The sequence below is a fragment of the Ruditapes philippinarum genome, unplaced genomic scaffold, assembly GCF_026571515.1.
Source record: "Ruditapes philippinarum isolate M1 unplaced genomic scaffold, ASM2657151v2 ctg3748_1_1_1_1, whole genome shotgun sequence".
Taxonomy (NCBI): Eukaryota; Metazoa; Mollusca; class Bivalvia; order Venerida; family Veneridae; genus Ruditapes; species Ruditapes philippinarum.
The window spans coordinates 49,514-75,092 of NW_026860778.1; the positions used below are offsets into that span (position 1 = coordinate 49,514).

The 25,579-nt window shown below is 33.0% G+C and overlaps 2 protein-coding genes across 3 annotated transcripts in view; one reads left to right on the plus strand and one right to left on the minus strand.

Annotated features, from left to right (window-relative positions):
• Nucleotides 1-7,365, minus strand: part of LOC132713358 (cilia- and flagella-associated protein 44-like) — a 30,784-nt gene extending 23,419 nt beyond the window's left edge. The window contains 7 exon segments of the mRNA XM_060695922.1: nucleotides 1,498-1,637; nucleotides 2,037-2,199; nucleotides 2,562-2,721; nucleotides 3,016-3,408; nucleotides 4,433-4,660; nucleotides 5,121-5,276; nucleotides 7,216-7,365. Of these exon segments, the coding sequence (XP_060551905.1) occupies nucleotides 1,498-1,637; nucleotides 2,037-2,199; nucleotides 2,562-2,721; nucleotides 3,016-3,408; nucleotides 4,433-4,660; nucleotides 5,121-5,276; nucleotides 7,216-7,261 (1,286 nt within the window). The 5' untranslated portion in view covers nucleotides 7,262-7,365.
• A 2,479-nt stretch (nucleotides 7,366-9,844) lies between these two features.
• LOC132713348 (uncharacterized) lies at nucleotides 9,845-22,798 on the plus strand. 2 transcript variants are annotated; one of them, XM_060695901.1, is made up of 8 exons: nucleotides 9,845-11,115; nucleotides 14,131-14,227; nucleotides 14,957-15,065; nucleotides 15,549-15,750; nucleotides 16,410-16,498; nucleotides 16,927-17,038; nucleotides 17,597-17,712; nucleotides 18,240-22,798. In XM_060695901.1, exons 1-8 carry the CDS (start codon nucleotides 10,716-10,718, stop codon nucleotides 21,396-21,398), a joined length of 4,284 nt encoding a protein of 1,427 aa, XP_060551884.1. In that variant the 5' UTR covers nucleotides 9,845-10,715; the 3' UTR covers nucleotides 21,399-22,798. The 2 variants fall into 2 exon arrangements, with proteins under 2 accessions (XP_060551884.1, XP_060551883.1); XM_060695900.1 differs by having other exon boundaries at nucleotides 9,847-11,115; nucleotides 17,597-17,718; nucleotides 18,240-22,796.
• Nucleotides 22,799-25,579: the final 2,781 nt, after the last annotated feature.

Genomic DNA, 25,579 nt, shown 5'->3' on the forward strand with positions numbered 1-25,579 from the left:
TTAGGTCTAGCTCTTTGGGTTCTTTAATAGAAGATTTTTTTAAGTTTTTACTATATGCATATAGGGAAAATCAATGACCCCCTGGGGCGGGGCCAATTTTGACCCCAGGGCTTTTATTTGAACAAACTTGGTAGACATCCATTAGAACATGTTTCATGCCAAATATCTAAGCTCTAGCTCTTTGGGTTTTTTAAAAGAAGATTTTTTTAAGTTTTTACTATATGCATATAAGGAAAATCAATGACCCCCTGGGGCGGGGCCAATTTTGACCCCAGGGCTTTTATTTGAACAATCTTGGTAGACACTTATTAGAAGATGTTTCATGCTTAATATCTTAGGTCTAGCTCTTTGGGTTCTTTAAAAGAAGATGTTTTTAAGTTTTTACTATATGCATATAGGGAAAATCAATGACCCCCTGGGGCGGGGCCAATTTTGACCCCAGGGCTTTTATTTGAACAAACTTGGTAGACATCCATTAGAACATGTTTCATGCCACATATCTAAGCTCTAGCTCTTTGGGTTTTTTAGAAGAAGATTTTTTAAAGTTTTTACTATATGCATATACTATAGGGATAATCAATGACCCCCTGGGGGCGGGGCCAATTTTGACCCCAGGGCTTTTATTTGAACAATCTTGGGAACATGTTTCATGCCAAATATCTAAGCTCTAGCTCTTTGGGTTTTTTAAAAGAAGATTTTTTTTTTAAGTTTTTACTATATGCATATAAGGAAAATCAATGACCCCCTGGGGGCGGGGCCAATTTTGACCCCAGGGCTTTTATTTGAACAATCTTGGTAGACACTTATTAGAAGATGTTTCATGCTTAATATCTTAGGTCTAGCTCTTTGGGTTCTTTAAAAGAAGATGTTTTTAAGTTTTTACTATATGCATATAGGGAAAATCAATGACCCCCTGGGGCGGGGCCAATTTTGACCCCAGGGCTTTTATTTGAACAAACTTGGTAGACATCCATTAGAACATGTTTCATGCCACATATCTAAGCTCTAGCTCTTTGGGTTTTTTTAGAAGAAGATTTTTTAAAGTTTTTACTATATGCATATAGGGAAAATCAATGACCCCCTGGGGCGGGGCCAATTTTGACCCCAGGGCTTTTATTTGAACAATCTTGGTAGACACTCACTAGAAGATGTTTCATGCCAAATATCTAAGCTCTAGCTCTTTGGGTTTTCTAGAAGAAGATGTTTAAAGTTTTTTCTTTTGGTTGCCATGGCAACCAGAGTTTTGCATGGAATGGAATTCTTTGAACAACTTTGTTAAGGCTTCACACAAGGAACATCCCTGTGAAGTTTCATTATGATCTGCCTTATGGTTTCAGAGGAGATGTCGTTTGAAAAGTGTGAACGGACAACGTACGACGGACGACGTACGACGGACGACAGACGACGGACGAAGAGTGATCCTAATAGCTCACCCTGAGCATATGCTCAGGTGAGCTAAAAAGAACAACAACAACAAATACAATTTCAAGGTCTTACTTGAAATCAATGAAAGAGTAAGATCTTTCTGTTCCACCTCTCAAAACCCTGTATAGTTTTAGACTGGGCCACTCAAAAATATTGATGTTTGGACCTTGTCCTTTCTCAGCCACAGCGAAGAAATTCTTGCTTGGATGAACCTGAAAATAGAGGGTTAACTCTTTGGAAACTAGTGGTAATAGTGCCGAAAAAAATTCTCACACAACACAGGGGCGGCAAATGAATTGTCCATTTTGCCTAGATTGTCCAAAGGCATTTAAGACAAGTGTAAATATTCAATATTTTACTATAAATATCATAAGGACAAGTTAAGGAATGCTTCAGATAAAAAAAAGAAAGTCAAAATCAGATTTTGCCGGCCGTGGACCAGCTATATCATGCTTTGCTACTTTAACCACTGCCATCACTTATAAAGAAACATGTCAATAGGTTTATCATGTGTCCAAAAATGGTGCCATTTAAATACTTTCAAACTTTTATAACATATTGTTTTTTTACATTTATTTTTTACTTTTTTAAAGAATTTTATGTATACTTACTGTAATTGCACCAATACCCCCTCCACTTGTACTACGGATAAACGTCTGTTCCTTTGTCAGTAAATCAACAATCTGGACAAGATTACCTGCGGCAAAGACCACAGTTTTCTCATTCAATAAATGAAGATTTCCTCGCTTTGTACAATCATAACCAAATGAATGTCTGAATTTCTTGTAAAGGAGAAATCACTTGTTGACCGTGTTGGCTTGTTTTAATTTTTTATTGGGAAAGAAGTCACATCAACACTGTAAAGGTGACATATAACAAGCAGGCACCTGAGTAGAAACATCACTAACAAGCCAGCTAGGATTATGATTTCTTACATGAAAGAATCATAGGGACATAAGTGATTTTAAATTGGCACCCTTAACCAATTGGTCATGGAGACCCCTTATCCGCAATTGCAAAAATATATTTTCACTTATTTTTATCATTTGAATCTAACTAATTATCTCATTAAAACAGAACCTAACAACTTTCAATATAAATCAATTATAACAGCAAGGTTTGAGATGAAAGGATACTGTAAAGTCAACAAGTCTTCTGGTAAACCAGACTCTGCTGTGATGGTTGGTCGTGATGCAAAGTTTTCATATTCATAGTAAAAATCATCAGGTATTTTGGGCTCTTCTTCTTTCTTCTCTTGTTCCTCGTCCCCTTCTTCACCTTCACCTCCCTCTTCTGCTATAAATAACACATATTTAAAATGTTAAAAAATATATATTTATCAAAAGCAAATCCCAATCATACTATGAAATTGTTCAGAAACTCATTTCATTTAAAAGTTCAATCTTATAATTGGATTATAAATAAAAAATTTATTAGATTTTTAAGTCAATTTCATCTTTTACTATCATTTTTCATTAATTTTTAAGCAAACAATCTGATAAGAAATTGGTACCTAGCAAAGCTCAATATGCAGTTGTACAATACAAACAACGGTACTTTAAAAATGTGTATCATCATATGAATCAATACCTTGTTGGGTGGTTTCTGCAGGTTTTTGTTCGGTAGATTCTTCCTTGGCCTCTTTCTGTTCTTCTTGTTGACCCTCTACTTTCTGTTTAGCAGCCTCTTCAGGTTTTTGACCACCCTCTGTGACCTCTTGACCCTCTGCTGGCTTCTGTTCTCCACCTTCTTCTGGTTTTTGAGCTCCATCGGTCTCCTCCTTACCCTCTGTGGCCTGTTGTTGTTCACCATCAGCCTGTTGTTGTTCACCCTCGGTCTTTTGTTGTTCACCCTCAGCCTTTTGTTGTTCACCCTCAGCCTGTTGTTGTTCACCCTCAGCCTGTTGTTGTTCGCCCTCATCAGGTTTTTGAGCACCATCAGTTTTATCTTTACCTTCAACTTCTGCTTTCTCTTGCTCTTGACCTAAAAAATATTGTTCCAAAAAATGAATGTTAAACCTCTATCTGATAATCATGGCACAATATTTCAGAATAATCCATATATTATTTTGGAACAATTTACAGAATTTTTTTTAACTTGTATATGTATCATTAATTTTACAATAGAATATCTTTAAGGCTAGTAAAATGCTATGAAAATTTGCAGAAAATTTATATTGCAGTAACTACTGCGCAAATATGATAAAGCTAATTAATTGACTAAGGCCACAGAAAATTAATTTTTAGACTCTCATCCTCGCCCGCCCGTATCAAAATCTTTCCGCTCCAAAATAATTTATTTTCATAAAAAAAAATTGTTCATTTCGCAGACGTCTGTGGACGAAAATTCGTCCAAAAATCGTGGTTGAATATTCGCGGGACGAACGCATAAAAATCAGACTGAGGTTTACAGCGTCTAGTGATCAAGATTTTAGATACGTTCGTTTTCGATCAGTAAAATTGTCAAAATGTTCGTCATATGTGAAATATATGATGCAGTAAACAAGAAAACTGTTTGTGAGTCAGGTTTGGGTTTAGTTTTGATCAAAATCTGGGTGGAAATTATGCGAAGTTCTTACAACAATTAGTATTATTCTCATTAAAATATAGATTTAAACACTTTTGTTTATTCATACATTTCTGTTTTTTCAGGTCTTAAAAGTGATGGATAAAATAAATTATAAATTCCACCCACCCGCCCCAATTATTTCTTGAAACCTGGATGAGAGTCTAAAGATTAATTTTCTATGGCCTAATACAGTTCTTCATACTTTTTTCTATATCTACAAGACTTTAAGACAGAAGAGAATACTTTTTTTAAAGAAGACATTTCCATTCCCAATAAGTTCTGCTTTTATCTCATTGTACATATTCCAAAATGTTTACTTTCCTTTTTCAATTATACTTTCAATAAATTCAATTATATATTCAATTAAAAGGCATAGTCATATTTTTTTCAATGCTTTGTCTTCTCTTCAAATATGTTGCAATGTATAAAATCAAACTACCTTCAGCAGCAGTGGCCTCAGTCTCAGGAGGTTTCTCTACTTGTTGAGATGTCTCGGCAGGCTTTTGTTCAGTTGATTCCTCTTGTTTCTGTTCTTCAGTTCCAGAAGCATCGGCTGGTTTCTGCTCTTCACTCTCTGAAGGTTTTTGTTCACCAGCATCTGCTTGTTCTTGGCCTGTACTTTCAGCTGGCTTCTGTTCAGTCACATCTTCTTGCTTATCAGTATCTTCTGTGAAGTGAATTTAATATTTTTTAGTTTACAAAATGCTTTACATGGACTATGAACATGATACAGTATATAGATTTAGCAATCTATGTAATAACTGCAGCTACATGGTTTAAACATATTTATTTAAGCTTGATTATGAAACAAGTTCTTGCAACTTATATTAATCACTTTCAAGTCTGCTTCCTGGAACCAACCACTGGTGTCATATGAACATGGCCATGACCAAATTAGGGCTGACACCCATGATCCACTAGGCCACCGCTCTACATTTGTAGATGGACATGCAAATCTGATTACTGAATATTAATATAGATGCTTAAAGACAAAAAATTATTTAAATCTATATTTCATTGCAGTAACTTTTGATACAACAAAAATAGTTGATTTTTTTTATTTGTAAAGTAATAATATTTTTAATAGAACCTGGTTTTTGATACAATGTTTCAGAAATAGTCCTCACCTTTTTTCTCTTCCTCTTGTTTTACAGAACTATCTTCTTGTTGAGTTGTATCCTCTTCACTAGCTTGTTGCTCTGTTGGCTGTTCATTTTCAGGCTGGTTTTCTGTAGTTTGTTGAGTTGGCTCTGTGTTTTGCTGCTCTGTGCCTTCCTGAGTCTCTACAATAAATTCAAGGGATAAAAATTTATAATCAACAATAGAATTTTGAACTGAAAGCATTAATTGTTGTCTATATTTTAAAAGCTATAATTGAATTCATTATTTTGTTTAAAAATTTCGGATGTTAATGTTACATGGTTTGCCTTATTTATATACAACATGTATTTTAACTATCTATTATAAGAAATAATGAAAGAAGTACAGGAATGGTGAAAAACATAATTTTTCACTATTTCAAAAGGTTATAATGACCCATAAATATTCTGACTTTTCACACTAAAACAATGATCAAAAATTTCATCTCAGTTGGCCCTGTTGAATATCTTTCCCAGTTTTTCTTATGAATAAAAGTTATATGAAATTCTGTATTTTCTGAAGTAACCAGAATTATACTATGTGAATATTTTATCAAAGTCTTTAGTGCCTATTTAATCTTGTATCTTATCAATAGTCTCTTAGCCCACCTGGCACAAGAATCAGGGCACTTGAGGGTATATGGTAAAATATATATGAACATATTTACTGCCTTTCTTTCAAAATATTTACACAAAAAGTAGATTAATTAGAAACAACACAATTGATAATCTTGTATTAAATGTATCCATGTGTGGCCGTTGTAATATGAGACTGTTTATATAAATGTATACATGCGCATGCTTAGTAGTCCAACAGATCTTGTTAAGAGTTTATCTCTAGTATTAAACTTGTAGTCATAGAACACACTTGTGTCTCTTATTTCTCATTAGAGTTATACAATGTCTATTTGTGATATACTCACATACAAAACCATATAACATTACAGCCGTAATATGTAACTCCACGCAAATTTTTATGGTACTACATGTTGTTTGATACACTATAATTATTATTCTATGCTCTAAATTTTTTTCAGATACATAAAAGTTACTTTGATGTTAAAAAGAACCTGTGGTTTTTTTACTGACATTTAAAGAGACCTTTACAGATTTCGTGAAAACTAGGACTATAATAAAACCATAATGCGATGTCACTTGCGCATCACTTCCGGTTCAGGTCAGCCACCACTATTGGGATTGAAGGGCAGCTACCACTACAGGATTATAAATTCATATCAGGACGCCTGGCTGACAATGATTGCTTACAATTCACATCATCCTAGTCCTTGAGCAATCATAATTCAACATCCTATTTAAGCATTTTTCCAGTGCGGATTTAAAGATTTTAACTTTATATTTCTCCTTGTTGATAATACATAGAATAACAAGTTTTGAAGGAATAAATAATAAATCTCAAGGTAAGTTCTCATGAATAAGGCCTCTCATGGGCCTTAGGACAAGCAAAATATTGTGAATTAAAGACAAATAAGGCAACATATTGTGCCCAAATGCTTTTTGTTATGCTTATGTTTTGTTATTGCTGTCCTTCACAGAAGACATTTATGTGATGTTGGTTTGCAGTCTGTGTCTCAACAGAGTCAAAATATATTTTTGAGACTTCTGAGGTCAAATTTATTGCCAGTATTGTACAATATTATAATTCTGGACAATAAAAAATGCCCGATAATTAAAAAGTTATTTAAGAAGCATTTGCTCAATGGGGCAAACAAACTCAAAAAAAAAAGACAAATTGAGGCCAAGCTTTTTAAGCAAATCATAAAAATAAAGTTCTGTTAAGGCTTGACACAGGTTTTGTGCATCTACTTTCTCCTTGAAAAGATCGAAATCAATTCATCTGTCAATGACATGTTCTGCATCTTAGTTTTATTGGTATTTAATACCCTTAAGTGATTTTACAGGCAGAGTGGACTTTCAAGTTCAGCAGAAAAAAAATCATTTTTCAAGTGTCACGAGTGTTCTATAAGGCCAAGAGGGTTCTTTTCCCTGTTTTGAGTATCCGCTTGGATTCATAAACGGCAATATACAATTTACATTGAGGTGAAGGATTGTAGTTGAGCAATACCTGGATTATTAGACTCAGCAGGCTGTTGTTCCTCTCCGCCGTCCATTTTGGATAAGCAACGTCGTTGCTATGATACTTGCGCATGCGCAACTTAAAATTTTTCTTGCTATACGACTAAATATTATTTTTGCGGTCCTCTATCAGAGGCTATTGAATGTTTAAAACTGAACGAATTAATTGAATAAAATTATATTATGCGTCTGGTGTCAACTCCATGAAAAATATTTCGATCTTACATGCTAAACAAACAAATATCCTCTATATGTGTGTCATTAAACAAAACGAAAAACATATTTCAAAAAAATATTAACTTGTGCAAACCATTAATTTACCCGTTCAAATTTACATTTTCGCATGCTATTGTAATATGATTGAAAATAGAATTCTCTGAAAAGCGGGGACGCACCATGTATGCTGATTTCTTAGGCTGTGTCCCTTATATACAATCTGTTATTTATTCACAAGATGATGGCGAAATAAAGTAGGGAAATACAACCCACTTTCAGGGATTCATGGAACAAAGGATTATCAATTAACACATAATATAATATATAATTGTTTTTCTAACATTAATTAAATGCGTTTGAAACACTAGCAACCATGAAAAGGCGCACAACTGGAGTACCATACGCCATACATATAGAATGGATAAATGTCGCTGAATTTTCGCTTTGACACTGTTACAATACCCGAAGTAGTTGGTAGACATAGGACATTTAACTTTGTCAATTTTGATAGGTAAAATGGCTTTTATTTGTGAAATGAAACGTGTTTATAAACCTGTACGCTTTTATTCGTCACATATAAGTCGAAAAGTTTTGCACTTTACTCTCTCGAAAATACATTCTGTTGAGTCACGGATTTATATAACAATTGTAATATAAATCCGTGGTTGAGCTGAGAGAAAAAAAAGTAGAAGCCAAGTCGAAAAACGGTTTTAATTTTGGAAAATGATTTACAAAAATTTTAGAATAAAAAAAGCTTAGTACAATAATACCTTTTTTTTCAAAATTTGTATGCATACTGACGGCACCGGAAATCGCACACCTGATTTGAATCGAAGCACCAGTATGCTAAAGGTGTGCGTTGAGCAGGCGTATGTTTTAATTACGAATTTGTTCGAGTCATTGATACATGTACATTGTATATTGAACATTTGCCCTATTGCTGCAAAGATAACCACTCGTATATATACGTAATTTGTGAAAAAAGCAGACTCAATTTTATTGAGTAAATTTATTCATGAAAAGTTCAACTCAAAGGCGTCATATAGTACATACCCCGAGTTCTATTGTGGAACGCCTTCACCCGAATGATACCCAAAAATTTCTGTATATATGCTGGAACATACGATACGTTATAGTACATCCCAGATATATGTATACATAGAGGATATTGAATGAGTGTAGGTTTAATACTAAATTTATTGAACGAGTTGAATAAAATCATATTATGCGAGCCTCTGGCGAGCATAATATTGTTTTATTCAACGAGTTCAATAAATTTAGTATTGAATCTACACGAATATAATATTCTATTTATTACATATATAAAATAAGAACGGTAAACTGTTAACAAGAGTCATTTTTCTTTGACGCGCCTATAGTGTAACGCTAACATTAGCGCGCTTTAACGCTATGTTTATAGTGCAAATGACGTGACGTCAAAGTGTTATTACACTAGTGTAATATCGTCTAGTGTAATATCGTTTTTATTAAATGGCTTTATTACACTCCTGCGCCGCGGTTTATGTGATAAATCAAATTATCCACAATGAAGTTATATTTTTAATGTAAGCAGATACGCAGTCATTAATTGTCATTTATATATATCATTTAACATGACCCTTGATTGGAAATATTCAATACCCAAGTTTTATTGCGTTACAGACCCATCGTGCCTCAGAAATGCTATCATATTCTTTAAAACTTTTTTTATTTTTGGTATCTTGTTGCAGTTTCTAAAAAATAATCATTTTCCATATACATAAACTTTTTTTGACTTTGTTATGCAATTGGTATGGTAATAGTGAATTAGCATTTTGTATGGAAGTCAAAATTATATAGTACTTTGTTTACATTTTGCTAACTTTATGAAGCATTGTTCTGCCCTTTAAATATCTAACATGCTCTTTATCAAAACATTATCAAAAACTTGTTTGACATTTAGTATAAAAAGAGATATGGATTTCTGAAGCATAATATACAGTATCGCGCAATAATTATCTTTTATATATTTCAATTTCTAAGGTACAGTGTATATATTCCATTTGCAATAGTTTAACACATCTGCAGATGTTTCTAAATACCATATTTTACCATTTCATGGTAAATGTTGAATACTGCCTTTTAAAGCCGGTGCTAGGGGGCGTAGACGGTACTATGAACAGAGCCTGCACCAGTTTAGAGAGGTTTTAAGAGATTCTTTATTACACTAAAATATTTTTCACATATAATCTCGCCATAAACGCAATTCTTTGAAGTGTGTTTATATTTATCGTGATGTTTTCATTACTTATTAAATATTTCTTTTTCTTCCTCAGTCGTGCATTTTTTACAGTATAGCATGCGACGTGTACTTGCCTTTGTATGTCAACAATGATTTTCTCGAAACGGACTATAACACGGTATTTTCCATTCTGATTGGAATTTCAAAATCCATTGCTAAAAATAGATACACCTGTTCCATTACCATCGGCGGGAAAACCCGTAGCAAAAATTTAGGAAGATTTGATTGGCTATTTTTGGTCACATGTCTATTGGGAAAGTCCTGAATGCCATTTTGTTGCTGCGTGGAAACACGAAATATGGGATTTTTGAAACAAGAATATCTTTTTGGATTTAAGGATTTCTGAATTTACATGTATATAATTCAATGACTGTGTATACAATTGTTAAATAATGAACCAAAGGAACCAAAAGAAAATGGACAAGAAAAAAAGTAAAACTGGCAAAAAGAGAAAAAGTATGCAGGAAAACGACACGGCCGAGCGGAGCCAGAGGAAAAACCAAAAACTGCAGAGGTCATGAACGAAAAAGAGAAACAAGACCGACTAGAAGCGGCGAGTGTTTTGTCATCTTTAATGTTTTTCCCTCCTAAATCATCTGAAGAAAATGATAATTCGGAGAATGGGGGTAAGGATGACCTAGTTACGCCCTCTTCCTCGGTGACCCAGATTTCATTGCAACCAACAACGTCTGGAATTCCCGCAACGTCACAGCATACATCTCTCGTGCTACGTGGGGGTGGAAGCCCAGCAGAAAATGCAGCCAAACTTGAAAACAGTATGATTTTAGCACAATTGCAGAATCAGTTGTCTCTTGCATTGAAAAATAAAATGTGAATCCAGTAGTACAACCGCAAACGCATCCTGCATTTGCACCAATAATTCTTTGATAGTCCGACCAAGTTTCCTATCTAAAAAAGTGTAGCAAATGACAAAACTGATTCTCAGAATGTTCCTTTGACTGTTTTAAAACAAACTCTCACTGTTAATAAAAATGTTGCAAAAGCCACTGAGGCAAGCAGTGTCTAATAACAAACTGAAATCTGAATTGCCCTCTGCGGAGGGTTTACAGGTGAAAACGAGTGAGAATTTAACTGATGAAGTTGCTTCTCATAATGAGCAGGAGAAAATGGACTGTGAATCTCTTGCATCTGGCAGACTTAATGGAGGAACCGATAATAATCTTCCATTGAAAAAGCGTAGACTGATCGGAATGAACAATGAGTCTTTGACTACCTCAGATCTAAACTTTGGTTCAAGTGCAAACTTAGACACATTAGCATCAGCCCGACAGATAGAAAATATTCTCCAGATGGCCAAAGATTACCCAGCTTCATCTGCTGACTCGGCACTGAGCTTAGTGACAAGTTTAACACAAACTAAATTACAAGAAGGTAAAAGAAAATATGGTATATGAATCATACATCATACATTTATAAATTTCTGCCCTGGTTTTACTGTAAAATTAAAAATGTAGCTGGTAACATGATACATGCAATACATACATTTGAATGGCACAAAATACCCTAAACAATGAACAGATGAACTTAATAGTATTTTAAATTAAATGCTGATACAACTTGTACAATAATATTTTATAATTATTGCACATATATTATAGAGTTTATAGATATTTTGTGTAGTGATGATAAGAGGACTAAATTTTAAAGCATACTGGTTTGGGAGATAAACTCGGCCGAAAATCAGTGTTTTGAGGGCATATTTCATTTATTTGTTTACGTATTCTGATGAATCTTGCACCATAATAAACTTCAGCTCATCGATTTTCCGGTATCACCAGAAAAGTTATATTTAGAAACATAACGGGTAATTTTGAGAGGCCCTGGAAGAGGTACGTAAAAAGGATATTTTTAACGCGCGCGAGTAGATAATTCCGGCTCTTTGTTTTTCTTCTTAAATAAGTAGGTTAAAACGTAAAATAACATTTTTAGACATTTCATTATTTATTTGCTGTTCATTAATGTCAAATAAAAAATATTTGTTACCAAAATTGTTGAGCATTACATGAGTATAAATTAATGAATATCTATGATAACACGATGTTTATATGCAACGTACTATGTAACATTTAAATCATTTTTACGTAAAAACACATGCATTATCATTTATTAACGTATAACGAAATATGTAGTTAAAGAATTAGTGATTCAAATTTATATTTGCTTAGCTTAACAGAGTGCAGAAGAAATTAATTTAGTGGTATTCAACCTACACAATAACATATAAAAGGAGCATTTAACATCAGTCTTTCAATCCATTCCACTTAAAGATTACAATTGTGTAATCAGCCTTTTTCTGAGTTAGCAAGACAAAAATGAGTCTGAATTTCATTTACAAAATGTATGCGTAAACGTCGTAACCTTTACCGGTAGTCGGTCAATATATAAAAGTACCCCTGTGCGGGCCTTAAAATGAGCATCTGCTGCACATGCGCACAACAATGGGATTCCCGTACTTTTTATAGGCATGTTTTGTAAACAAACAGGTAAAAGTTTGTGTAATTTTTTAAATATCTTACCAAACTTGACAAAATTTCCAGATATTGTCGAATTCCAGCGATAGTATGAGATGGTGAGCTTGATTAGATTAAAAATTCCGATAACTCGATTTAATTATAAAAAGCCGAGTTTATCAACCAGCCGAAGTTATCTCCCCAACCAGTATAATTAGATAATGATAATTTATTTATTATATAATGTTAACTATGATACATTGGTATTACTAAAATGAAAGCTTTATTAATAATTTATAGGTGCATACATTACAATACTAACTGTATTTAACAAGTATCTATTGGTTATTCCATGTTTATCTGATAGTTACTCTGATTTGATGTAAAAATTTGGTCCAAATTGATCCGGTAAACCATATGTTTCTAAATACATTTATAGTTTTGGCCTCCCAGTGTCGGATCCCTGTATTCCCTGATTATTGAATGTTAATCATAAATGTAATGTTAAGGAACAATTTGTTTTTTAATTAATTTTACTGACTGACCTCTGAATTTATATCTGTCCATTTATTTGTTAACTTAATGTTATGTTGAGGTCGGAGTTGTTTAATATTGAAGTTCTTAACTTTAAAGCATGTATAGATAGACTGGTCATTATGGTATTAATGTAACACAACATGTTCTAGATATTTCGGTTCAAGATTAATCTACACCTGCTTCGAGGTCATGTGTGTCATGAAAGTCCGATTAAAATTGAAATGAAGAAAACACACAATCATTGGTTAGACAATGTTTGCATTTTGATGCAGAAAACCATTAAATTTCAATCATAAATAGATTTATGTTATTTTTAAGGGAATATAACTATATTTATCCAAATTGATCAATATGATGTTTTGCATGTTATGAACTACTATGTATCCAAGTCTCAAGTCTTGAAAGTTTGAACTTGTTTTTTTTATTGAGATGTTATTTGTAATAATAGATATAATAGAAATGTATATATGGGCCCCTGGCACATGAGTCACGCCATGATGTAATTGCAAATTATAAATGCATGTCAAAATTACTGGTATAAATCAGTTTTCACTAACTGTATTTTATTGCACTTATCTAGATATCTATAAATAATTGAAACAAGTGTTTATTATGACTTTATATGGTATTCCTTTTATCCTTCATATATAAATACTGGTGAGGTTCTTTTTTTTTTCTGAAAATATATTTAAAAAAGATCAGAAAACAATTTGATCTTTTAACTGTATTAAATTTAAGACTGGTAAAAATTGCAATTGTATATCAAGTTATAATAATTATACATGTACTTATTATAATCTGACAGTATAGTAAAGCTTTTTCCTGATCTTTCAGGAAAAAGGAAGAAAAGATTGTTATTAGTTTTCTATGAACTACTTTCTGTTTTAAAATAGATGTATTTATTTTTATAAAAATCCCAGGGACTTCTTTCCTGTTTGGTTTGAAATTCATGGTGTGTGTGCACAGTTTTCCTTTTTGTTTAAATGCAATATTAGTTCAGCCATTTATTACTGACTTGTGCATAGAGTCATTTTTACCTTATCTGCATTGATTAATGGCTACTGGCCTACTGCGCATACAGTCACTAGTATATTAGCAATTTATATTTATGTAAACACCATGTACTATATTTAGATATTACGGATATAGTCTGTTTCAAAAAGATAACTGAATTAGTTTACATGTACATGTATAAATCATGTAACTTTGTGATGCTGCTGAAAAGTGCCCTCATATTATATTCAGTATATACTTTAACCTATTATTAATGTTAAAAGGTTGTACATGTAATATAGAAAGGTACATGTAAGATCCTGTAGATTTTATACAATTTTGAATAGTCTTCTACTATCACATTAGTTTTCTGAAAATAAGCAGAATATTTTTTTGTTTTCAATAGGTGCAGGGTACCGCCCAGTTCAGTTTGATCCACGTACAAGTCTGATGGTACTGTCTGACCTCAAGTTTGCTCTCACACCAGATGAAGATGGAGATTTGTAAGAAATTTTCAACCAAAAAAAAAAAATCACATGAAATAGTCTATTTATTTATTTACTGTGTTAATTAATTTGTGCACAACAATATTTGCTCCTTATGTTTATTATTCTCCACCCTGCTGAATTTGATTAATGAATTTGCCCACATTTTCTTTTGGAACCTCCACAGGCTGAATAACTTAAATGGACTTGTCCATCTTTCAATCAGGATGAAACCATTCATTATTATAAGAATCTTACACCGGCTGCCGGTACAGACCGGAATATCTAGCTCGAGGGTAACTGTTTACGGCGGTAACGAGGCTCTGCCGAGTTTCCGCTAAACAGTTACCCGAGAGCTAGATATTCCCGTCTGTACCAACAGCCGGTGTTTGATTCTTTTTCTTGCATATTACATGTCAATTATTTTCGGAACAGAAATTATGAAAACTGATATTCTCATCAGCACCTTTTTCATATAGTAGCGTATGAACTTACAACTTCATTCATAACGGAAAAATGACGTCATCCTAAGAACGCGATTAATTCATAAAAGTCGCGCGTCAATGACGTTATTTAATGCACGCGACTTGTCTTACATGGGGGGTGTAAGACAGAGTTTTCTTGCACCGGTGTAAACGGTAGATAATCCTGTCTGAGATGCAAGAATAAACCACTCGTCCATGGACACCCTGCCCCCACCCCCCCATCCCAGCAACATTTTGTAATCATATAAATAATATTTTTCAGACCAATCCATATAGCTGTTGTACATGAAAACATAGACTTGGTGAAGAAATTCATAGATATTATGGCAGTGTCGGGAAAAACCGTGGATAGATTTAACAAACTCCAGCAGGTATATACATGTAATGTAAATGAAAATACAATGTTGTGACTGTTATTGTCAGTAGAACTCTTTGTGGAGAGGAGATCAGAGTAGATGGGTGGATGTAGGGGATGCTATGGAGTTAAAATATGTTGACAGGTTATGAGGTTATGGTTATAAGGTTAAAATCTAGCACAGACATGCAGTGTAACTTTTTCCACTGTCTTTATATGACTTGAATAGTCTTAGTTTGGCTTGCAACCCGACCAAAAATTGAATAGTGTGGTCATATACTTCTCCCTGAATTTAAGTATGAACTGTTTTAGATTCTTAATGGTTCTTCAGCAAGGATATAATAACTTGAAACACATTGAAGAATGCTTGTTTATTAAAGTGGTACTTGACTGAATTCATTGTAAGCTGTAAAACAATAAATCAGTAAAAGATTTGATAAATATGAAGTAATTTACATGTAAATTATTATAAATAATGCATAAACTTTTTGTTTTTCAGACACCACTGCACTTGGCGGTGCTAGTTAAAAGACCGGAGATTGTATCTGCACTTCTGATCGCTGGCGCGAACCCCAATCTCCTCGACCGTCATGGCTATACTAGTGTACATATATCGGTGCAAAAACAACAACCGGAATGTATGGAAACTGTGTTCAGAGATTCCAAATTCCCAGTCAAACTCAATACAAGAGACTATGAAGGTAAAAGTAGAGCAATTTAAGGACAATTACAATCTGATACTTGTCTGTAAAGTAAGGTCAAGTATAAAGCAATGCAATCATTGATTCATTCCAAAGCATATGGATGCATATGCATATCAGTGGTTATTATTAGATTTAGTTATCTGTACTTTTTTTTCTCATAAGTTTTTGTAATTCCAGTAAAATAACATGTTCTGCCCTTAAATTTTTTAATTTTCACGTGAATCGTTGATAAATTCCTTCTAGATGTGTTGTTGTTTTTCCTGTTAGACCATCTTTCATCATCACTGCTATGAAGTATGTTCAACAATGTAGTATTTTAACATTTTCATTTGACATGACACATGCTTCTAATTATGTTTTGGAAGAATTTTTGTCATTTCTTGAAATCTTATTTATTAGTCAAAACTGTGGGTTTGAATCCCACCAGAAACTTTGAATTATTTCATTTAATTATGATTAAGCTATCCAACCAGTACATTGTATATTTTAAGTTGATTGTTCTACTCAGGTTCCGATTGTTTTACTCAGGTTCTGGCATTATTGCCTGAAGTAATGCAGAGAGGAGCTCCTGAAGTTTCTATTCCTGGGCATATTATATTGAAGGCATCATGACATTATTGTCATTTTATGTTTACAGAAACAATTTATGTTTACAGGATATTACCCTTTGCATACTTGTGTGGAGCTAGATAACTTAAAAATGATGGTTGCCTTGATTAAGAAAGGAGCTGATATGGACTGTCAGGTAAGATTGAATATTTTTAGCCCCACTTTATGAAGAAAAAAATGTTGAGCTATTGCCATGACCCTCTTGTTGGCATTGGTTAACCTCTTCATTATGAAAGTCATGCCTCTGGGGTCAATAATGGTCCTGCCCTTGGGGGTCATTTAGTTTACACAGACTTGTATAGTAACAATGTCTTGAAAACTCTTCTCTGAAAGTACAATGCCCAGAGCTTACATGTTTGGCGCTCTACAAAAGTTAACTAATCATGCCCTTGTTTTAAAAAATGCTCCAGCTCTACAGGACACTTAATTTTTACACAGACTTATTTTGATATTGAAATCTCTTGAACTTTGAATGGACTGTTGCAAATTCAAAACCAGGCAGATCCATTATAAAAATATAGCATGTTTAGGGTTATATAATGATATATTATAAATATATTACAGGATGGAAAGGCAGGTAGAAGTGTGCTTCTATATGCTGTAGAGTATAACAGATTAAGCATAGTACATTATCTTCTAGAACATGGTGCTACACCTGATCTACAAAACTATGCTAGTAAGAACTTTTTTCTTTAAGTTTTCTTTATGTTCATGTTTCATTATTTCTTGTAATTCTGAAGTCTCATTAAAAAAATGGGAAAATTTATGAATTGCATGTATATATACTGTTTGAAAACTATAGGTATCTTCAAGTAATAAAAACAGCACTGAAACACAATGCTCTCAGATTTATACAAGGGGGCATAACTTTAACGTATGTATGATGTTTCGGCTTTAATATTTATAATAAAGATTTGTTACATATAATTATGAAATTTGATACATATAATAATAAATGAATGCCGGCATTAGAAAACAATCCTTAATGTCATATTACAAAGAATGTCAAGAGAAGATTACGTTGTCATTCACGTTAAAAATAAAAAAGCATATGAAATCTGAAAAGGTTTCAATAAGCAAGTTTCAAAAAAAAAAATATAGAGGTATAGAATTGAATTTCTTTAAGCATTCAATATGTCAATTTAAAAAAAGTAGGTGACATTAAGGGTTGTTTTTTTTCATGCCGCAGTACAATTTTGTTACTACAATTTTAATCATGATATTATTCGTACAGGTGTGACTCCGATGATGACAGCCCAGGCAGCCAACCAAGATGAAATAATTACCTGGTTAAATAAAGCTTTGGATATTGGCACCAAATATGAAGATTCTTACATACCATCGAAAAAGGTTCCAGTATGTTTCCTTTTAATATATTCTTTTTACGTTTTTAGTTCGCTCTCTTCGCTCTATTGTGAAGCATGGGATTTGCAATCCGAGGATTGCTGGTTAAACTTCTGGTGAGGTGAAATTTGTCTGTGACAAATGTTCTCTTGACATTGAGTCTAATGGTGATTTGTCTGAAGCCACAGATTCAGAAATGATTTTGGATAATTATGTGTAATGTCACTTATGGTGAAGTTGGTAATTACTGGTTAGTTATCCAGGAAGTTGGTTTGGTGGACCATCTGCCAAGATATAACAAAAAATTGTTGGCGTAAAACCAACAAAAGATCTAATCTCTGAAAATTATATATAATTTTCTATCACTGCAATGAATCATTGTAATAATGAATGAATCAGCAGGCTTTGGTAACCATAAGTTTCTAAATTTTTATTTACATGAATTTTAATTATACATGTATTTATACTTATTATTATTATTATTATTTCTGTTTTGTTTTCTGTATTTACATATAAAATTTCTTTCTTCTTAGCTACCTATTGCAAGAATACCAGCAAAGGGTTTCCAACCCGGTACCAAGGATAGAGTGGGTCGACATTCAGTGAGTGGTGATATGCCTCTAATTTATGAGGAATATAATCCAGGGTCAAGGTCGCAGACTGTTTCTGACACTATAAAGAAAGAGCCGTTGTCACGGCAATCATCTGTATCTTCACCTATAGATCTCAGTATGAGACATAACACTGAATCCCCATCACAGCCTCCTAATCCTCCTAATGAAATGTCCATAAGGGGAAAACCTGGAAGGAGAAAAACCAAAAAGGAACATAAAAATCACAAAGAGAAACAACCACAGAAAAGTATGGTGAAAGAAAAGCATGCATCTGTAGTAGCAGCTCTTGAAGGAAGTATGTTTGCTGGGCAGACTTATCCAAGAAAGGGGAATGATAAAGTTTCAGATGATAAACCTTTTACTCAGAATATTAAAATTGAAGCCCAGGATAGTGAAGATATTGAAATGAAGTGCAAAACTGAAAATGGGGGCATGGCTGATGCTGAAAATGCGAAAAGTAACTTGTCATCAACGACTTTGAGTGATTTTATTCTTAATTTGAAACCAGATCAAACCAAATATTTGGTGGAAAAAGTAAGACAGCAGTTAAATGTTCATAAAGATCACATCTCAACATTGTCATCCAAAGAACCTAGTAAGTATGCAGCTGAAACTGATTGTGATAATAAGACAGACTATAGACAAAACAGTCCAGAGAATGTCCCTGAGAGAATGCACCAAGATTTGAAATCTGACGATAGTAAAAATGATACTCCAGTGACTGAGACAGTTCTTAAAGATAAAGGCAAATATCTTGGGAAAATTGTTTCTTTAAAAGACAACTGTGTAATAGATGACATTGAAATGGATGTAGAGTCAAGTAATGAAAAGGAAGCTGCTGAAAATGTTACAGGTCCCACAGAGTCTCAACTAGTAGGATCTCGATGTGAGAGTAGGTCAGACACTCCTGAGGCTTATGCTAGTGATGAAAGTGATATTGAAGATATTTCAATGGATTGCAGTCATGTTGCTGTTGAGGCTTATAATGTACAACAAACTGCAGGATCCTCTCCTGGGAAGATAGAAAGTCATTCTGACTCTAATATAATAGGTGGTCAAGTGTCTGTTTCAGTAAATGATAAAAATGACATAGATAAAGCAGACAAACCTGTTCATGGAGTAAATGTGCATGAAAATCTAAAGAACTATTTAAAAGAACGCATTGTGAATAGAAGTGAAAATAGTCAAAAAACTGCTCGTCTATATGATAGGCATGATAAGCCGTCTAAAACTGTAGAACTTGTTTCTCAAATATCACAAGAATCCGGGTCAAGCTCTTCACTACAGGGATCACAAGGGTCACATGGTTTTGAAGTGATCTCACCACCTGTGTTGAATGTTAATCAAGCTAATGACTTGAATGTTTTTAAGAAAGTGAGTAGCCAAGCTGAACACTCCGAAGATTCAATGGAAGTTGAGTTTCCTTCAGAACATCAGGTATCAGATCAGAAAGAATCAAGCCATAAAACGGCAGTTGATGATGATGAATCTGATGTAGAGAAAGTATATTCTAAAGATGATGCAATTCATACAAATGGTGATGGTGAATCAATGGAAGTAAATCTTGATGAAGAAAAGTTAAAAGCAAACATTGACACTGATGATGATGATGAAGAGACTGGTTTAGTGATAGATGAACATGTTGAAAATGAGTCTGAAAATAATGGGGATACATTTGAAGTAAATGACAATATTGCATCTGAAGATAAAAACATAAAAACTGATCAGGGAAAGGATGAAGATTCTGAAATGACCAATATGGATGTTAAAGATTCAGGTTACAGTGAAACATGTGAGGAAGCAATTGAAAACAATAGAACTGATTATGTACAACCTCATAATAAAGAATGTAATGGTGAAATTGATGAGGAAAATGAACAGGATCGTTCTGAGAAAGGTGTCAATGACGAAGTTCATGTTCATTCAGAAAAATCATCTGAAGTTAATGGGACAGATTTTTCTAATGGTGCATCTGTAAGAAATGTTGAAAGTCCTTCATTTATTCGGCCAGATGGCATAAAGCCATATGTTAAACAAAATGCTCAAGAGTTAAAGGAAAAAGATATAAAAAAGAAAGCAGTTGGTGAAGGGGGACTTAGCCAGAGTCTTTCTCAGGAAGAAATGTTGAAAAAAGGACAATCTCATACTTTGTTCTATCGTGATGGAGATGGCTACAAACCAATTAAAATATTTATTGACAATTCCAAGCAGTCATCTCTTGTGCTTCAGAAAATGTTCCAATCTGCCCAGTTGGCCAATGTGAACAGGAAATCGGGTCTTGCTGGTATTGGGGACATAAAAAAGACACCTGCAGAAAATAGTAATATCTCTGACTTGAGTAAGTTAGTGACTATGAAATCTTCTGGGACAAATGTTATCACAAGCCAAACTATACCAGTTACAAACAGCTCTTTAGCTGAAAATAATATAACAGGAAAAGTCAGTGAAAATTCATTGAACACAGCAGCTATAACATCTTCTTATATGAATATTGTCACATCTTCTAATATGAATGTTGAATCTATTTCTGTGACAAGTACAAACCATTCAGGACTTGCGTCAACCACATCTGTGACAGACTCAAATCAGTCTTTTCAACAAGCCTATATTGAGTCTTTAAAACAAAAAGCAAGTGCAGAACTCGCAGTTATTAACAATTCAGGTTCTGTTAAACAGACTAAAAAACGGACCACACTCAGTCCAAGTAAAAGTGATACTTCAAGTCATATAAAAGCAGTTTCACAAAGTGCTAAACTAAAAATTTCACATTCTGCAAAATCATTTGATTCCCAGCCATTTATTGAGATGTTACCACCTTGTAAAAAAGTACACGTAGTACCTGCTAAACCGTTAAATGTTAATATAGCTAGTAAACACACATCTGAGGGAACATTGACTCGTGTAAATCCCGATATTAGAAGGAACGTTAAAGCCTTACTATCTCAGAGAAAAGTCGGACTGGTGCGGTCCGAATCGGACAGTTATATTGTAAGCAATAAGGGTATTAATAGTAACGTTGTGACTACAGTTCCGGAGACTGTACAAACCTCTGTTACTGATTCAAGGCAGCAATTGTGACCGTTTGTAAATTTTTGATCATGTGTCTAAATGTTTGTTCAAAAGTTAAAGAAATATTTGTTTATCACATGGCATCATTTGTTTTCAAAGAAATATCACTTTTTGTATTCCTTTTAGTTTTCCAGCCAAAAATACAGTAATTTTCAATTGAAAAAAAACATAACATCTGAATTGATTTTCCTTTTTTAACATTCTGGAATGCTTAAGTGGATATTTTTCATGAATGTGTATTAATGTTATATGTATACATGTCTATTTTTAAAGCTGCATGCCTCCAGATGAGCCAAAATATTTTAAGAAAAATAATCATGAGAAAAATGTACTAAGATTTTAAGGAAAGTAAAAAAATATTCACAATTCAAGAAATAATTTAAAAGTTAAAAAAATACATGCAAAATATCCACTTGTCAGTAACAGATGTTTCCACTTGTCAATAACAGATGTTTAACCTTAAATCTTGTACCTACAGTCTTTAACTTTAATACACAAACCATTATAGAATTTTGCTGTATTATTAAAGAAGTTAATCTATCACAAAAATGCTAATAATATAAATCATGTCAGCAACTTTTAGAAGATATTATCCTGTGTGAAACTCTGCTCGTGTATGGTTTATTAGTTAAAAAAATACTGGAATTGAATGTTCAAGAGAAGTTTTGTGATATTCTAGACTTCAAATGTGAATAAATGAACCCTTGTCTTGGGTGGTTTTTGAAAAGCTCATTTTTACTACAGCCAGCATATGTGTTATCTGTTTGTCACATAAATAAATAAATTGGTTTTTTGTTACTCCTGGGATTTGAACTTTACTAAGAAAGAAAAAGTAATGTCATTTCTGCAGCTTATAAATGTGTTAAGTTATAAAACTCTCTTTAACCTTCATATTAACAATGATAATGTTTAATCTGCTAGAGTTCTATTACATTACTGTCAATAAATTTGAAAAATTTCTTATGATTTTTTCGAAGAATTTATAACTCTTAAGGTTTCCATAGCAACTTTTACGTATGAGATCATAATTTGACTTTTTTTGTCTACTTCAGAATGGAAAGTAACTTAGTATGTCATGAACTAGATTGTTAGAGAAGTTATACAAAGATAAAAAAGTTTTATAAACTTAAGGAAAAAAAGTTAATTTTTTTTTGGTTACAAAAAAATCAGCATTTTTTCTATTTTAGTTTACTGCTGTATGCTTTTAATTGCAAGAATATATTTATAAATAGTGTAAAAAAGATGAATATAAAATGTTATCAATGACCTAGGTAAATCTACCTAAAATTGGGAAAAATATCAGTGAGATTATGACCTGGGGTCAGTGACATTTAAAGAAGTTAAAAGTTGGTTGCAAACCTATTCTTTAAATTATATATACATGTACACATGTACTAATACATTGCATATTTAAAATCTTTGTAATATCCTGTAATTATTGGTTTTTGATAATTTTTTCCTCTTTTTTTTTTTTTTTTGGTTGGTGGGGGTTGGGGGGTCTGGTTATAAATACTTCACTAATGCCTTTATATGTAATTATATATTCAATTCTACAACTTAAATGCTTTCTGTTCTAATAATGACTAATACCAAGTCCATATGAAACATTACTAAAAGTTTTTTTCTGGCTATCTAAAAATGCATGTTCTATATTTAGACATATCTTGTTCTATATTTAGACATATGATCTTTTGCTATATCTAACAGGTTTTTTATACAGAAATATGAAATGTTAAAAATATGAAAAATGTAAAAGTAATAACTAACTTTCCTAACTATACATGTATTTGAGCTCTAGGGGTGATTATGTAAAGCCTTAGTTCATCAGTATAAACACAGGTCAAAATGGGTGGGTTCAAACCCTGTCAGGGGCAAGCCAATGTTTCCTTGAGCAAGAAACTGTACATTCATTGCTTAGTACTGGTCGGTTCCAGGAACTGATTCGAGAGTGTTTCAGTAAGCTATAGCTTCCAACACAATCAAACTAAAATAAATTTGTATAAACTAAACACAGGTCAGTCAGTCTGAGGACTACTTTTAAATGTTCATTGGTCAGTCTTAAATGTATTGATATTGAAATCCCTATGAACTACGAATGGAATGTTCCAATTCTAAACAGGTCAAGTCCATTATACAAAATTCAGTAGGGCAAGTGTTGGAGAGATTGTTTTGTATAGATTGTATGGTATATGTGTGGCATAGTTGTATTCCATTAAAATAGGGCATTTTCAAGATTAAGGTTGACAGAGTATATACATGTATGTCTAGAATTACAGTCAACCCGGCCCTAGTTAACCCGGCCCCAAGTCAACACGGCCTCAAAATTGGTCAACCCGGCCCCAAAATTGGTCAATGCGGCCCCACAGTATTTCTATTTGGTCAATGCGGCCCCAAAATTGGTCAACCCGGCCCCAAAATATATATTTTCAAAGAAAACTATTCAGGTCATTTTGTTGTATGATGAAATAAAAATGATTTATTATTAATTGAATATTATTAACTATAGAAAAATAGTAAAAAAAACATGAACTGGCATAAAAGTGTCGATAAATTTAATTGCGCCGATTTAAAGACATTAATACGCAATAGTGATAATGAATAATTATATAACATCAACAATTATATGTACATCAACATTATAACAGATGTGATAATCAAACAGTTTAAAAAAAATGGGGCCGGGTTGACCAGAAATAACATTGGTTTGGGGCCGGGTTGACCAATTTGGGGCCGGGCTGACTTGGGGCCGGGTTGACTTGTACCGGTATGTCTATCACTTCTGATAATATTGTTATTATCAAAATGCAATCCTCAGTATAAAAAAAAAATATTGTGAAAATGTGTGTGTGAATAGCCATATGCTCTATGCAAATTGGGCATGGGCCAACCAGTGTAAATATGAACATCTGGCCTTAGTTTTTAGCAAACGTTTACATTGTAATGCTTATACATGTATATGGCATACTTATATTGCAATTCAATGCAGTTTTGCCAAATCATATTCTGAACGGAACTGCAGTCAACTGTACAATACTTCAATTTTTTTCCTTGAGGGTTCTTGAAATTTACAAATGGACCATACCAGATTATAAGTGAAACAAGTCAATTTAATACAGTAAATGGGGAAAATGGTGTTAAATTAGATTTTTGTGCTATTTCGTTTAAGAATAGTAACAGTATTGGTTTTTATTGCCTCGGAATTTTACAGGATGCATATAGTTACAGTAGAACTGTCCAACATACCGTTTCTCTTAGCACATTATTATAGGAGCAGATTTCTTTGTTGAAGAAAGTGACATGTGAATTAAGTGAAGGTCAAGGTCGTGAAGGTTTTCCTCTTTTTCCTTATATTAAGGTCATGATTTTTTTTATCTTTGCCAGGGACCCATCTATAACTATGTCCCTGGTTTTGTCATAGCGTCATAGGTGAGCATCCATTGATGTTTATTGGAATTTTATGCTATTGATAGATAGTAATTATTGATGCTAATGCTGTTAAAAATATTTGTGGATTTAAATTTTAGTATGTTATTAATAATATTGCATTTCCTCCACTTATATGTATACCATTAACATTAAAGGATGTAAAGCTATATCTTTATGAAATTTATTTATAAGATTTATCAACAGTAAAATTATATTGGTTCCATAATCTTATGGTCAATTATCGAAAGAGTGGAGCAAAGAATGTCTCTATTAATTAACACGCAAAATTTTTCAATAATCACAATAAAATGTTCCGGAAAAAAATGTTATTCTGTCATTTGAAGTAGGGTTTTAACCTTTTAACAAGTTTATGCTACATTCATTCTTAAGGCAATTTACTATCATATTTTTTTCATACTTGGTTTTTTAAATTCAAATAATATTTTGGCAGCAGATATATAATATAGCTTTATGCACTTTAAGTTAAAGACATCTTAATACTTGTCAATTAAAATATCTAAATTTTTATTGTTAACTAATTTACTTTACAAAGCGTTACATGTAGAAATTAAAGAATACAAATGTATTAGTTCTATACATTCTATGCAGTGTCGGCATTGTGGTTGAAGTACTTGCATTTTGCTTTAAACAATTAAATAAATTATTGGTCACATTTATATATACGCTGGTTTCCAGCCATGTTTTTTTTATTAATCTCTTTTTCTGTCTAAGAAGTAGTTGACATATTGTCGGTGTATTACAGA

What these genes read in the sequence shown, in the direction of transcription:
- LOC132713348 (XM_060695900.1), top strand. Translation starts at nt 10,716, where the DNA reads ATGTTGCAAAAGCCACTGAGGCAAGCAGTGTCTAATAACAAACTGAAA. An exon ending in ACAAACTAAATTACAAGAAG is followed by an intron (nt 11,116 to 14,130) that starts GTAAAAGAAAAT and finishes TGTTTTCAATAG; the next exon opens with GTGCAGGGTACCGCCCAGTT. An exon ending in TACCATCGAAAAAGGTTCCA is followed by an intron (nt 17,719 to 18,239) that starts GTATGTTTCCTT and finishes CTTTCTTCTTAG; the next exon opens with CTACCTATTGCAAGAATACC.